The sequence below is a fragment of the Adiantum capillus-veneris genome, chromosome 13, assembly GCF_014529385.1.
Source record: "Adiantum capillus-veneris isolate H3 chromosome 13, ASM1452938v2, whole genome shotgun sequence".
Lineage (NCBI taxonomy): Eukaryota > Viridiplantae > Streptophyta > Polypodiopsida > Polypodiales > Pteridaceae > Adiantum > Adiantum capillus-veneris.
The window spans coordinates 44,281,583-44,296,338 of NC_140943.1; the positions used below are offsets into that span (position 1 = coordinate 44,281,583).

Consider the following 14,756-nt stretch of genomic DNA (forward strand, 5'->3'; position numbering starts at 1 on the left):
CATGCCGAATTCTCAGGACGGAGGTGGTCAATCTGACGATGCCCTTACTCTTATCAAGGAGCAGATGGCCACACTTTCCATAAGCCTCGCATCACTTCACACTCGCTTGGATGAGATGCAGACGCAAAACACTTCTCAAAGTCGTCCTGCTGTTTCTCGGACCACTAATGCAGCATCTTCAACACATTCTTCCGAAGCTTCAGTGGACGAACCAAATGAACCAGATCCAATTGAAGAGGTAGACAATCACGAACTTCAATTACTTCATAAAATTTTTAATGTTGCACAGAAGAAGAAGCTTGATGTTAAACTGCCGGAACCGTACACTGATCGCTGCGACAAGCGCGTGCTGGACCATTGGCTATTCAAAATGGATTTGGAGGTCTACTTATCAAACACAGACTTGGTCGAAAGTAAAAAAGTTGCACTTGCTAGTTCTCTGCTCAAGGACATAACATTTCTTTGGTGGCAACGACGGATTGCTGATGGACACACACCCTTCTTGGGCTAAATTCCAGCGTGCTATTCGCAAGGCATTCGAACCTGCCAATGCGGATTTTCATGCCCGGTCCTCTCTTCGCCGCCTGAGCCAGACACGTTCCTTGGCCGCGTACATCACAGAGTTCCAAAGGCTAACTCTGGAGATAGAGACCCTTACTCCCTCTAATAAACTTCACAGCTTTATCGACGGACTCGAACCCAACCTGAAGGACGATGTGCACAAATACAACCCTACCACCTTGGATGCTGCAATTGCCTATGTGGAGCGTCTTGGCGATAATCGGTGCCCTACACGGAATTTTCTCCCTGGTGACACATCTTCAAACAGCGCTCGCTTTTCACAGCGCGATCGCAGAGACAGCTATAGCCAAAGTCAGCAACATCAGTCTCAGTTTAGACAGCAAGCAACACAACCTTATTCAACTTCAAGGTTCTATTCTCAAGATCGACAATCTGAAAGCAGATCTTCTTCACATGTTCCTCCACTTGATCGTGGTAAAGGACGTGATTTTTCTCAAGATCGGCATTCCAATACTCAGCAAGGCTCTTCGTCAAATGGATCTTCGACTTCAAAGAAGGAAGGATTATGTACAATTTGCGGTGGTGACCATAGATGGTATCAATGTCCAAAGAGACCAAATCCGTCTAATTCGAAAAGAAATTCCAACGCGGAAACATCATCGAATTTTGAACAACCAGATTCTGCTAAGGATAAAGGAAAATATGTGGTCAATACGATTCGTGTCTCAGAGGATACGAGTATTCTTATGAAGCATGCTCAGTGCAATTCTTCAGTTTTGGAGCCTCTCTCAAAGCAAGTCTTGAGCCTTCTTGGACTACTCAATGGTCGCTCCATCAATATTTTGGTGGACAGTGGATGTTCGAATAATTTCGTCAGTACTTAGATAGTTCAACAGCTTGGCTTACCAACTCAGAAGACATCTCACTTATATGATGTGGAATTAGCAAATGGATCAATTTTGACTTGTGATCAGACAGTTCGATAGTTGCAGTTCAAGATTCAAACTTATGCAGATCAACTGGATTTCGAAGTCATGCCTTTATCTTATTACGACATGATTCTTGGTCAGCATTGGTTATTCCAATATGATCCAGCAATTAGCTTTAGAGGACATACTATCAATTTGTTCAAAGATGGACGTGAATTGACTTTACACGGGCTTTCTCATGCGGAAAGAGTGATTCAAGCCTCACGGTATACTAGTCAAGCGACATGATACAGTGGATTATGAAGAGAATATGATTTCCGATACAGATGCAGATATTATTATTGATGAATTTTTGAATTCATTAACTTCTCCTGAATCAATTGATGAAGACAAAGATAAAGATATAGTTGCAGATTCTGAGTTTGAAGACGACTATGCTTTCTTTGATTCTTTACTGGTTGATGATATGCCAATTACAAGAATGAAGTGACACTTCCTGAAGATGATTCTGAAGAATTTTGGGATTCATTATTGGAAGATGATTACAGTCTCAAACCACAATCCTCTCCAGTGATTACTAAAGTTGAAGTTACCCCATCTAAAGAGTACCTTGAGAAGATTTTCTCTCCCCTAAATATTTCGCAGTTACTGGAAGATTTTGAACCAGAAATCTTACATCGCATGAAGAATTTTGAAGATCAATCTCTTGTTGCAGTCAACCTGATTATGCCAGATTCCTCTAAAAAGTCTTTGAATAATGCAATGACATGGGATTTAGCAGTCAAAGCAAAAAGGTTTCACAAGAAGCAAAGGTTCAAGACAAAGGTTTCAGATAACTCAAAGATTGAAGATTTTCGAAGATTCAATGCTTTTCCAGAGTTCTATCAACATCAGAAATCATTTCTTTGACACGGGCTCTCATTTTAAATGGGAGGGAATGTCACGATTGTGACTATGTTAACAGCAATACATCTACTCCTAGTTGCAGATACGCGAAGTGCCATGCCAAGGAGGACCCCTGCGCTTGGATGGTCACACCCCTTTGCCCAAGAGACGTACCTCTTCACCAAAAGCCACGCTCCTTCGACGACTGGTCACACCCCTTCGCTCTATGGGTGCGACTCTTCGCCCAATGGTTGCAACTCTTCGCCGAAAGGATGTGTCTTTACGTCTAAAGTCGCGTCTCTTCACCATGAGACGTGTCTTTTCATTTATGTCTCTTCATCTCCTATATAAGGAGCCCTTGTATCACACTTTCAATTAATCAAACACATAGTCTTCTAACTCTTTCTCGAGTACAGTTCAAGTTTCTTAAGTCTTAATCATGAGTTTAAGTACTTAATAAAAAGATTAGTACCTTACACATATGCTCGACACAATTCATTTGTACTCTCAAGGCGTATGTCATAGATATCAGAAACTAGTACAATAGCGGGTCTAGCTCTCTTAGCTGGAGGTGACGCTAGGGTTCTGTCAACCGTTGGTGCGGACGTCGGCTCCGCTAGTCTATTAGTGCGATGGGGACAACTAGAATGGTTATGCCCTATTTAAACACATTCAAAGCATCGGCCTTCTTGTAGTAAGGTGTCTTGTTGTTGAGGCGTTAAACGAGGCCTTTGCGGTTGGTTTTCACGAGACTCTCGAGAATTTGTTTGTTGTTGCCGAGAGTTGTGGTTAGTGGCTGGAGGTTCTTCTGTGGTAAACTCTGGCTTTCCCTTCATTAGTTTGTAGCCGATCGCAGCATGGTCCATAGGCTCTTGCATGGTGGAGACTTGCTTGGAGAGACAATATTCCTACAATAGTGATGGTAGTCCAATGGTGTATCGCTCGCATTGGGCCTCCAAGGGAGCAATCCTAAAGAAGGACACCGGAAGATACACGTCGAGAAACCTTTGGTTATAGTCGTCCATGGTTTCGGTGGCAAGCATTTTCAAGTTGCCCCACTCTGCCAAAATCCAAACTTCAAACATACAAGTCATGTAACTGCGTGCAAAAACTGTCTTGAAAGCTTGCCAAGTCCTTGGAGCATGCGGTTGTGTCGCGATTGAACTCCACCATTGCATAGCATTATCTTTAAGAAATCCCGTTGCTCGAGAAATCTTGGATTCTTCTGTATAGTTCCCCAAAGCATAGATGTTGTCAAATTGTTGTAGGAACTGCAATGCTTTCTTCCGATCTTTCACCCCGGAAAAAGTGAAAAATTTGACTATCGTACCGCCATCTTTGAAATCTTTGGGTTGGTTAGGCACGTATCCCGGGTACGGATAACAAGGGTATCCATATGGGCTCCAACCATTATAGCCTGGTGGCGGTGGTGGTGGGGGAGGTGGGGGGCAACGACGGTGGCAAAGGTGGTTGCATTGGATGTGGGTGTCACGTGACACATCTAACTCTATGTGCACGTGGACAAGCTACTTCATGACCAGGGTTGGGTTCGGTCCAGTCAATCTAGAATAGAAAGTGTTCTGGCACTTTTGTGAGTCTGTTCGCAGACCGTGCATGCCCAGGCACTTAGAGTAGATGCGTATCCTTTGGTTGCACACAGCATGATCATCAGCATTACCATCAAGATTCATCAGAAGCATTTTCCAATGCACAAAACCTATTTTCCCTATTTTTGACATTTTTCACTTGTTATTTTAAGTGACTTTTGTTGGGAACTAGGTAGGGCAAATTAGCCAAGGAAATATATAAGCAAACCCTAGCACTAGCATTTCTGGCAGAAGAGCAAGGAGAGCATAGGCACCAGTTGCAGCAGGCTTCTCCCTCTCTCTCAAGCAAGATCCCTAAGAACCCTGGCGTTTTTCCCTCAAGGTAAAGCCAGCGATTTCAGCATTTCAGCGTTTCCAAGCCAGTAGATCTCCATCGTTAAGAGCCTACAGATCAGCGATTTCAGCCCCTACAGATCAGCATTTTCAGCCTTTCAGATCAGGGTGTTCCTCAGCAGTAAAACCTGCAGCAAACCAGCGTTTTCTTCAGCCATAAGACAGCAGCAAAACCAGCGTTTTCAGCAGATCCGTTGTCATCGCCGTTCTCGTCGTCGCCGTCGACCCCGACCTAGACACACATTGCATCATAGCCTCACGGCTTGCATCAGCATCTTGTACCAGATTGTGCAATCAATAGCATAGACCTCTCTCACCATCGAGAGAGGGGCCCTTGGAGAAGGGTTTGACAACTTATCTGGTGTCATATTCTCTTCTCTCTCTATCTCTCAGACTCATGCACCTTCATTAACAGTGTTTATCCACTTTGTTTGTGATCACTTGCACTCTCTCATTAAAGAACGGAAGGCTCTCCCTTCCCTAAGTAAAAAGGAACCTTGAGCACAGTTCGGAGCACTCATCTTGAGCAAAGTTTAACATTCACTTCCGCTGCACCTTACATTGGTATCAGAGCTTAGGTAGTGTTCTGTATCACTCAAGGAAAGAACCACAAGAACCACAGAATTTTTTTTATTTTATTTTTTGCTTGTTGCGGTCGCACGTAACCCAAGACCTATTGGGCGTGTCGATTCCTAATCGTGTTTTTGAAGAGTGATAGGAAACCCAAGAAAGAAGGGCTTGTCTAGCCTCCCCTTGTGCCTCTTTTCACTCATTGAGAGCGGACCGTGCACTTAGCGGCCGGCCAATCGACGTGAGGTGGGAAAAAGCAACCTTGGTGTGAGCGCGAGGCCGCCAAGGGGTGCACCCGCGGAAAAGAGCAGAACTCGGATGAAGAGAAGATCCTTCTCTAACACAGATTGCAAGCGAAAGAAGAACCTCAAGAACCTCACGAACCTCAAGACTCCAGAACCTCAAGACTCCAGAATCTCAAGAACCTCAAGACCCAAGAACCCAAGTTCCTCATGAACTTCAGAACCCAAGACTTCAGTGGATGGTCATCACCCGAAGCGGAATGGATACTTCGCATGGAGGTGGTGAGCATGGGAGTGGCGAAAAGGAGTTTTCCCCACCAGGAGGGTTTTCTAACCCTCACCCTTCCCCATCTATGCCACAGTTTGCACCAAATTCTATGGAGACTTTGGTCAAGTCGATGATGGACATGATGGCACGACAAGAAGCGACTCGCGTTGCCCTGGAACGCGAGCGCGATGTACGAAAAGAAAGAAAAGCAGAAAAAAGGCGGCTATTGAGCAAGCGCGCTTGGAAAACAAAAACAAACGCGAGGTGCAGAGAGACCTACGCATGCAAGAGTTGGTCGGACACGCTCTCACCTCAAAATCCCAGCCAGCCAAAGATGTTGGTAGTTCATCCAGTGGCGCAAGCCGAGATTCGGACTCCAACAACCTCATCACAGAGAAGATCACGCTCAGCAAGTATGATTGTTAGGTGCAACGGAATGAATGTTTGAACTTTGCTCAAGATGAGTGCTTCGAACTGTGCTCAAGGTTCCTTTTACTTATGGAAGGAAGAGCCTTCCGTTCTTAATGAGAGAGTGCAATGAGCACAAACAAAGTGAATGAACATTGTGAATGGAAGTGCATGAGATTGAGAGATAGACAGAGAAGAGAATACGACACCAGAGATGTTGTCAAACCCTCCTCCGAAGGCCCCACTCTCTATGGCGAGAGCGGTCTACTTATGATTGCACAAATCTCTACAATGCTTGGACTTGCCGACGATGTCGACGCAATGAGGACGGCGACGAGACGGGCTAAAATCTGAGAATGCTAAGGGGCAGAAATCGCAAATCTTTATCTCCTGAATTCTGACTCTATGTCAATGACGACGATGCGGACAACGACGCGCTGAAAACGCAGATGCTGAAATCTGCGTTTTCCGGGCTAAAATTGCAAACTTCGATGGATCCCGCCGTGCGGTGAGGAACTGCTGCGGGAAGGTGAGATCTGCGAGGTTCGGGACTTGTTCTGCGGGGTCTAAAGGCTGAAAACTGAAAACGCTGGTCGTAGGGCTGATTCTGTCGCGATGATCTGCAAAAACGCTGAGGTTGATCTGCAAACCAAAAACGCTAGGTCTGAAAACTGACCTTGCGGGGAAATCTCCTAACGCTAGGAAATCTATTGTGTTGCTGTGGGAATCTGCTAACGCTAGGGCTGATCTGCTGTCTACTGTCTCCGGGAATCTGCAAGTGCAAAAACGCTGGCTGATCTGGTGCAAAAACGCTAGGCCTGCTGTTGAGAGAAAACGCCAGAGTTGCCACGGGGGTTTGTCTTGCTGAGAAGTTTCCTGTTGAGCAAGGTGCTCTTGCTGCCTCTTCTGCCAATTAGTGCTAGCCTAGGTTTGCTTATATACAAACTTACTCAATTTGCCCTACCTACTTTCCAACAAAAGTCACTAAAAAGTGATAAGTGAAAAATGTGAAAAATAGGTAAAATAGGCTAAATGCATTGGAAAATTCCCTGAAGGATTCTGTTGGGAATGCTTATGATCATGCTGTGTGCAACCAAAGGATATGCATCTACACTAAGTGTCTGAGCATGCACGATCTGCGAACAGACTCACAAAAGTGCAAGATCACTTCTAAAACTAGACTGACTGGACTGACTGAACCCTTGTTGTGTTGTAGCTTGTCCATGGACACACACGGTTGGATGTGTCACGTGACATCCCCTCCTTTTCAAAGTGAGGTACTGGTACCGAACTGTATGGCGTCGAGGGAGATCGCCAATAGCATCCGGAATCCTGGAAGGGACTCTTCGCCGGCCCACTCTGATGTGTGGGTCGTGTGGTACTTGAACTTCATAAAGGTCTGCAACGCTTGCTTCTTTGGGCCGCACCGAAAGCGGCACAAAGTCTTCCGTGGCTCCTTCGATGCTTCAACTTCGTCTAGAGTCATGCTTCTTTCTTCTTCAAGAATCTGCATGGCTGAAAATTCCTGAAACCACTTCCAACACAAAAACATGAACATACCTATTCCATGTAAAGTGACTGGAAAAAATCTTGTCTTCCTTAAAGATTGTGCATGCAATGTAGATGAACAAATAGACGAAGTGCCAAACCGTTCACCACACACACGCAAACAAAGAGATCGAATCTTTCTCTTCTGATCTAAAGCAATCCACTGTGGCAATTCACAACGGAAATGCCCATGCTTGGTGCTCGTACTGTCATGTGCTCTTTCTACAACTGTGTCATGCCAAGGAAGGGACATGGAATGTGACGTCCTTGAATGCATACTTTTCAGCTTTTCATGAACAATCCGCATACATTCGTGCTCATTCATGAGTGAAACGTGCTCAACGTACAATACACCATGCCTAGGAAAAGGGATCACATAAAGACGCTCACTAAAATACACGAAACGATCACGAATCAAACACTCGACCAATGCGTGCGTATCAATCATGCGAACACATACTACTTCCTGTGAGGGTTCTTTGGACTTAGGCTCGAGAGCCAAGATCGATCCTTCGTGATTGATCGAATCTGCAACGAGGTTAGCTTCACTAGAAAAAGCATCAACTAACTCATCATCCTTGTGAACAATAACGTCATCTTCATGCAAATCATAATGTTTGTGAGAAATCACATCTTGATCATGCTTGTCATTGTCATCCAAATCATCATGCAAATCATTGGCATTCAATTCATCATGCAAATCCTGTGTATCATACTTTGGAGAAGACGAGACCGAGAGAGTCTCCTTCTCCTGATTTTGTTCAAACTGCGCTTGCACAATAGGAAAGAGTCGCAAGAACTCTTTCATGTGTTAGTCGCTCTTTTCTTGTCTTGCTTTGTTCTCGCGGTCATATTCTGCTTGTCTTTCGTTGTTCTCGCAATCCAATTTGGCTTGACTTTCTTTGGCTTCCAAGTCGTACTTACGCTCTATGGCTGCCATGCTTTCTTCATATTCACGATCTATGGCTGCCATTTCTTCTTCGTAGGCCTTTCTTTCTGCTTCTCTTTCTTCACGTTCTAACTTTCTTTCCATAAACAACTACTTCAACGCCTCCATAGGAGTTAGTGCAATCCTTGGCGTAGATGGGGAAGGGGGAGGGTCGGAAAAACCTCCTGGTGGGGAAAATTCTTCTTCGCCTCTCTCATGCTCATCACCTCCAAGCGAAGTATCCATTCCGCTTCGAGTGATGACCATCCACTGAAGTCGTGGGTTCTTGTGGGTTCTTGTGGTCTTGGGTTCTTAAGTTCACGAGGAACTTGGGTTCTTGCGGATCTTGGGTTCTTGGGTTCTTGAGGGTCTTGAGTTCTTGAGGTTCTTGAGGGTTTTCTTTCGCTTGCAATCTGTGTTTGAGAAGGATCTTCTCTTCACCCGAGTTCTTCCCTTTTCCGCGGGAGCACCCCTTGGTGGCCTTGCGCTCACACCAAGGTTGCTTTTTCCCACCTCACGTCGATCGGCCGGCCGCTAAGTGCACGGTCCACTCTCAATGAGTGAAAAGAGATACAAGGGGAAGCTGGACAAGCCCTTCTTTCTTGGGTTTCCTGTCACTCTTCAAAAACACGATTAGGAATAGACACGCCCAAGAGGACTTCGGTTACGTGCGACCTCAACAAGCAAAAAAATTTCTTGTGATTCTTGTGGTTCTTTCCTTGAGTGATACAGAACACTGCCAAAGCTCTCATACCAATGTTAGGTGCGGCGGAATCAATGTTTGAACTTTGCTCAAGATGAGTGCTCCGAACTGTGCTCAAGGTTCCTTTTACTTATGGAAGGGAGAGCCTTCCGTTCTTAATGAGAGAGTGCAATGGACACAAACAAAGTGAATGAACACTGTGAATGGAAGTGCATGAGACTGAGAGATAGAGAGAGAAGAGAATACGACACAAGAGATGTCAAACCCTCCTGCAAAGGCCCCACTCTCTATGGCGAGAGGAATCTACTTATGATTGCACAAATCTCTACAATGCTTGGACTTGCCGACGATGAGGACGGCGATGAGACGCGCTGAAATCTGAGAATGCTAAGGGGCTGAAATCTGCAGATCTTTATCTGCTGAATTCTGACTCTATGTCGATGACAACGATGCGATGACGACGCGCTGAAAACGCAAATGCTGAAATCTGCGTTTTCCGGGCTGAAACTGCAAACTTCGATAAATCCCACCGTGCGGCGAGGAACTGCTGCGGGAAGGTGAGATCTGCGAGGTTCGGGACTTATTCTGCGGGGTCTAAAGGCTGAAAACTGAAAACGCTGGTCCTATGGCTGATTCTATAGTGATGATCTGCAAAAACACTGAGGTTGATCTGCAAACCAAAAACGCTAGGGCTGAAAACTAACCTTGCGGGGAAATCTGCTAATGCTAGGAAATCTGTTGTGTTGTTGTGGGAATCTGCTAACGCTAGGGCTGATCTGCTGTGTACTGTCGTCGGGAATCTGCAAGTGCAAAAACGCTGGCTGATCTGGTGCAAAAACGCTAGGCCTTCTGTTGAGAGAAAACGCCAGAGTTGTCGCGGGGGTTGGTCTTGCTGAGAAGTTGCCGGTTGAGCAAGGTGCTCCTGCTACCTCTTCTGCCAATTAGTGCTAGCCTAGGTTTGCTTATATACAAATTTACTCAATTTGCCCTACCTACTTTCCAACAAAAGTCACTTAAAAATAATAAGTGAAAAATGTCAAAAATAGGTAAAATAGGCTAAATGTACTGGAAATTTCCCCTAAAGGATTCTGATGGGAATGCTTATGATCATGCTGTGTGCAACCAGAGGATAGGGACTCACAAAAGAGCCAGATCACTTCTAAAACTAGACTGACTGGACTGACTGAACCCTTGTCGTGCTGTAACTTGTCCACAGACACATAGGGTTAGATGTGTCACGTGACAATGATGGTAAGATGGATGCTATGATTATTCATTCTTGGTTGCATCACTTTAATGCTTATTTTGCGAAAACTAAGAAGACAGGCAATAGCAAGGTTTTTGACGGCAGCTATGTACCTTGCCGGTGATGCCATTAATTGGTACCACACATGGCAAGAGGCACAGTTGGTCGCACACCTTGAGGAAGCCGAGGATGGCGCGCCCCTTTCTTTCAATTAGGCCGACTTCCAAGACAAGCTCAAAGCGCGGTTTATGCCTCCACAGTACCTAGCACGGTTGAAGGACGATTGGCACGGTCTCAAGCAAAATGGTATGCCAGTTATGTCTTTCTCTAACTGTGTTTTGCAGCTCGGCACTCAATTACGCAAATCGGATGCGGAATGCAAAGAGGCATTCCTTTATGGATTGGACGAGTATATCAAGTATGATGTCGAGGTGCTGGATCCAATCGATCTCAACAAGGCGGTAGCAATTGCTCTTGCACAGGAGATGAAGCACAAGAAGGGAAAGCCTAAGGAAAACAAGACTTCCACAAGTACCTCGCAGACTTCTCAGAACCCTCAGAACGGTAAGAACGGTAAGAATGGTAAGAACGGTAACTCTTCTAACTAATCTTCCAATAGTCTCTCTAAAAAGAACTCCCCAAATGAACCTAAGGGTAAAGCTAACACAATTGCTAAACCTAAGCTCACTCCAGGTGAAAAAGCAGAACAAGGAATTTTAGGAGGATACATCACGTCAAAAGAACAAAGCATTTATTCTAAGGAAGGTCATTGTTTTCATTGTCACATCAAGGGTCACATAAAAAGAACATGTCCTAAGCTTGAATCAAATGAATCTAAAGAACCCACAGAACCCACTTCCTCTGTCAATGCAATAAATGAGAACACGAGTGTGACCCAAGTCTCTCATGATCCTCCCATTGATAAGTCTCTCATTAAGTGTTATGGTCATGTGAATGGTCAGTGTTTTGTCATATTGTTTGACCCAAGCAGTATGCATGATTTGATTAGTGACTCTCTTGTCAAAAGAGCCCGCTTGGAGGTTCGCAAGACATCTCCTTCGAGGTATCTAGCTTCTCTCCCAGTATGGACTCTCTCATCACGCAAGAGTGCCTTGATGTTTTGTTCACTATTCAACAAGTGTCCTTCCACAGAAAATTTGTAGTCTCTCCTCTTTCAGGATGTGATATGCTTTTGGGCATTCGATGGTTTCGTGAGCATAACCCTCTCATTGATTGGGCAGAAAATACGTTCATTTTCAATGCCAAAAGTGACTCTCCCCTTGTCATTCGTGGAGAGTAAGTTGTTCATTCTTCATCTCTCATCTCTCATTTCTAATGTGCAGGCGAAGATGGCAAAGAATCCGGAAACGGAGACTCTCTCAATCTCTTCTTCTCCAAAGCATGACACTAATGATTTGCTTGATTATGATAAGCATGATGAATTGCATGATAATGATTTGGATGATACTGACAAGCATTTGCATGACCTCGTTGCAGATTCGATCAATCACGACGAACCGATCTTGGCTTTCGAGTCGAGTTCCACACCACCCCCACAGGCAGATTCGATCAATCACGAAGAACCGATCTTGGCTCTTGAGCCTAGGTCCACAAAACCCCCACAGGAAGTATTATTTGTTTGAATGATTAGTCAGCACGCATTGTTCGAGTGTCTCATTCGTGATGCTTTCCTGTATTTGCAGGCTGAAAAGCGCAGGTTCTCAAGGATTTCTCCAACAAAATCAAAGAGCATCGTCAGTCCCCTTCCAACGTAAAAACACAAGGTTTGGACAAGGTCTCTGCAACGAAAACGTAGCCACAAGCCGCTGTCCTGTTGGTGGAAATCTGCAACCCAATCAACACTTTCATGCACTCCCAATCACAAGACTGGCATAGTCAAGCCGCGGCTCCCATACCCTGTCAAAGTGCAATGGAAGGTGTGGTGACACGAGAGAGAGAGAGAGAGAGAGAGAGAGAGAGAGAGAGAGAGAGAGAGAGAGGGAGAGAGAGAGAGAGGAAAATGTTAAGAGAGAGAAGATGGAGAGAGGAGAGAGAGTGGACAAGCCTTGCTAGGCAAACTCTACATACAAGAGAGGATACAAGGCTCCACAATCTGGCCACTCATAAGTGGCCATACTGGACAAAATCTAGTAGCTCTCCAATAACCTTAGACTCAAGCAGAGCCTCACAAGGACATAGAAGCCCTCACGCACTAATTCAAGAAGGGAGACCTAAGGCGCCCACTCATAAGTGGCCATACCGGACAAAATCTAGTAACTCTCCAATAACCCTAGACTCTAGCAGAGCCTCACAAGGCCGAGCACAACCTTAGAAGCCCTCACTCACTAGATCTAGAAGGGAAACCTAGGCGATGACCTCCAAAATTCTAACAATCACTTGAACCTTGTGGCGGGTGAGCAACTTGCAAGACTCAAGAGGGGGGACAAAGAAGGTTGAGCAAAGAGGCTATGAGCTTGGATGGTTGGATCGTAGGAGCCTTGTGGCTTGGGGATCGAATGGCTTGGAGTCTAGGAGCATATATGATATGAGACTTAAAGCATGTGAGACTTGAGTGGCTTCAGAATATGGAAGCTAAAGCTCCACTTTTATGAGTATGAAACCAGTTCCCATTCTGAACAACCACTCTACGTTCTAGCCCTTCTAAAACCTTCCATTCCAGTAATGGGCTCCCTTTTGAAATACAACATACCATCCCATTCTCTTCATCCAAATGGCCCTCAAGCACAATTCTACCATTTCAGGGGCACATTTCCCACGTTCCCCGTTACTATTGGCCTTTGATCTAGCCCGTCCCTCTAATTCATAGAGATCGACTTCACTAATTTTTTGATCCCATATTCAACACCCCCTTTGTCCTTGATCAATACTCTAACCACTAGCCAAAGGCCACTTGCTTACTAGGCCTTATCCAAGTTGAATGATACTATCACTTCCATTGTGTCCAAGGAGACTCAACCCCTATGCCCTATCTCTAGGGCTGACCTCTACTTCCCTTGATATAAATCACACACCACATGATTATGAGAGAACTCATCCTTAAGACGGCCTATAAGGCTTTAGATTCGGTACTATTTATTTTGAAACCTATAGTATCAACACCTATATTTAGGTATTCACAGAGATTTTGCTTCTATTTCTATATGCATAACAAACATGCCGCCCGCATAAACATAAGGAGGGTTAAAGAAATGCTTACCCTGATCATCGACTTAATGTGTTTCACCATGGGAGACTCCTCCGCTTTCTTCTCATGAGTATGTTCTTGACAAATTCAATACATACAACACAGCAAGAATATGAGTATGACAGCATTCATAGAACTAGCTAAACGCTTGAAAACTTATCAAAGCTCGAAAATAAGAATGAAGCTTCTAGCTAAGAGAACATAAAGTGAGAGTAACTTGTATACGGGTAAGAGCCATGAACACAATGCAAACATTAAGGAATAGACTTCTTCTCGCATTGTTTGCAACACCAAGCCAAAATCATCATGGACGTTACTCCCATTGGGTCATTATTACAGTACATGTGCACACATATGGGAATAATCACGGCCATTTATTTTGCTAGCCTTGAGAAGATGTGATTGCTAACCTGGAGCTGTGGACAAGCTGCTCCTGTCAATACTGATTAAGACCTCCTCTTCATGGCGTTCAGCGGGATCATCAGTCTGGTTAAGTGGGGAGGTGCAAAAGGAGGAAACCCTGTTGTAAATAGAGAGGCGCTTCGTACACCTGAAGCTTTGAATGCAGTACTTCACCACCATTGTTCTCTCGAGCCTAATTTCTAATTTTCAAGATGAACATGTTGAGTAGCAACCACCCATGTCCACGGAAGACTGATAATATTTGCGCTGTGTGTGTGTGTGTGTGTGGAAGATTTACAAAAAAATTTGTGCGCGCGTGTGTGTGTGAGAGAGAAGACGAAGAAGAAAGAAGAGAACTTTAACTTCGTAGGAAACCGTCCCAAGAGACCTTGCAGATCTATCCCACGAGGACTCGAGCTGAACTCAAGACCTGTTGTTAAAGAGGGAAATGGCATAACCAATCTACCACAGTTGGGTAATAGAAAAGTTATACCATTTTCCTCTTCTTATTAACTCACACACACACATGAGAAGAAGAGAATATTAACGTCGTAGAAAACCACCCCAAGCGACCTTAAAGATCTATCCGACGAGGATTCGAATTGAACTCAAGACCTGTTATTCAAGAGGGAAATGGCATAACCAATCTACCACACTTGGGTGATGGAAAGGTTATACCATTTTCCTCTTCTTATTAGTGCACACACACACACACACACACACACACCCGAGAAGAAGAGAATTTTAACGTCGTAGGAAACCATCCCAAGAGACCTTAAAGATATATCCGACGAGGACTCGAGTTGAGTCAAGACCTGTTCTTCAAGTGGGAAATGGCATAACCAATCTACCACACTTGGGCGATGGAAAGGGTATACCATTTTCTTCTTCTTATTAACACACACACACACACCCAAGAAGAAGAGAATTTTAACGTCGTAGGAAACCATCCCAAGAGAC

The 14,756-nt window shown here is 44.7% G+C and overlaps 1 protein-coding gene across 2 annotated transcripts in view; it reads right to left on the bottom strand.

Annotated features, from left to right (window-relative positions):
• The window catches only part of LOC147443891 (NADH dehydrogenase ubiquinone complex I, assembly factor-like protein (DUF185)), a 186,642-nt gene extending 172,405 nt beyond the window's left edge, over positions 1–14,237 (bottom strand). Inside the window, exons 1-2 of one of the 2 annotated variants that reach the window (XM_086526696.1) lie at positions 13,805–14,237; positions 13,407–13,471 (exon numbers count right to left, since the gene is read on the bottom strand). In XM_086526696.1, coding sequence (XP_086382822.1) covers positions 13,407–13,471; positions 13,805–13,976 — 237 coding nt within the window. In that variant the 5' untranslated portion in view covers positions 13,977–14,237. Of the gene's footprint in view, positions 1–13,406; positions 13,472–13,804 lie in introns of those variants that run through there. The other variant, XM_086526697.1, reaches the window with a different exon arrangement.
• Positions 14,238–14,756: the final 519 nt, after the last annotated feature.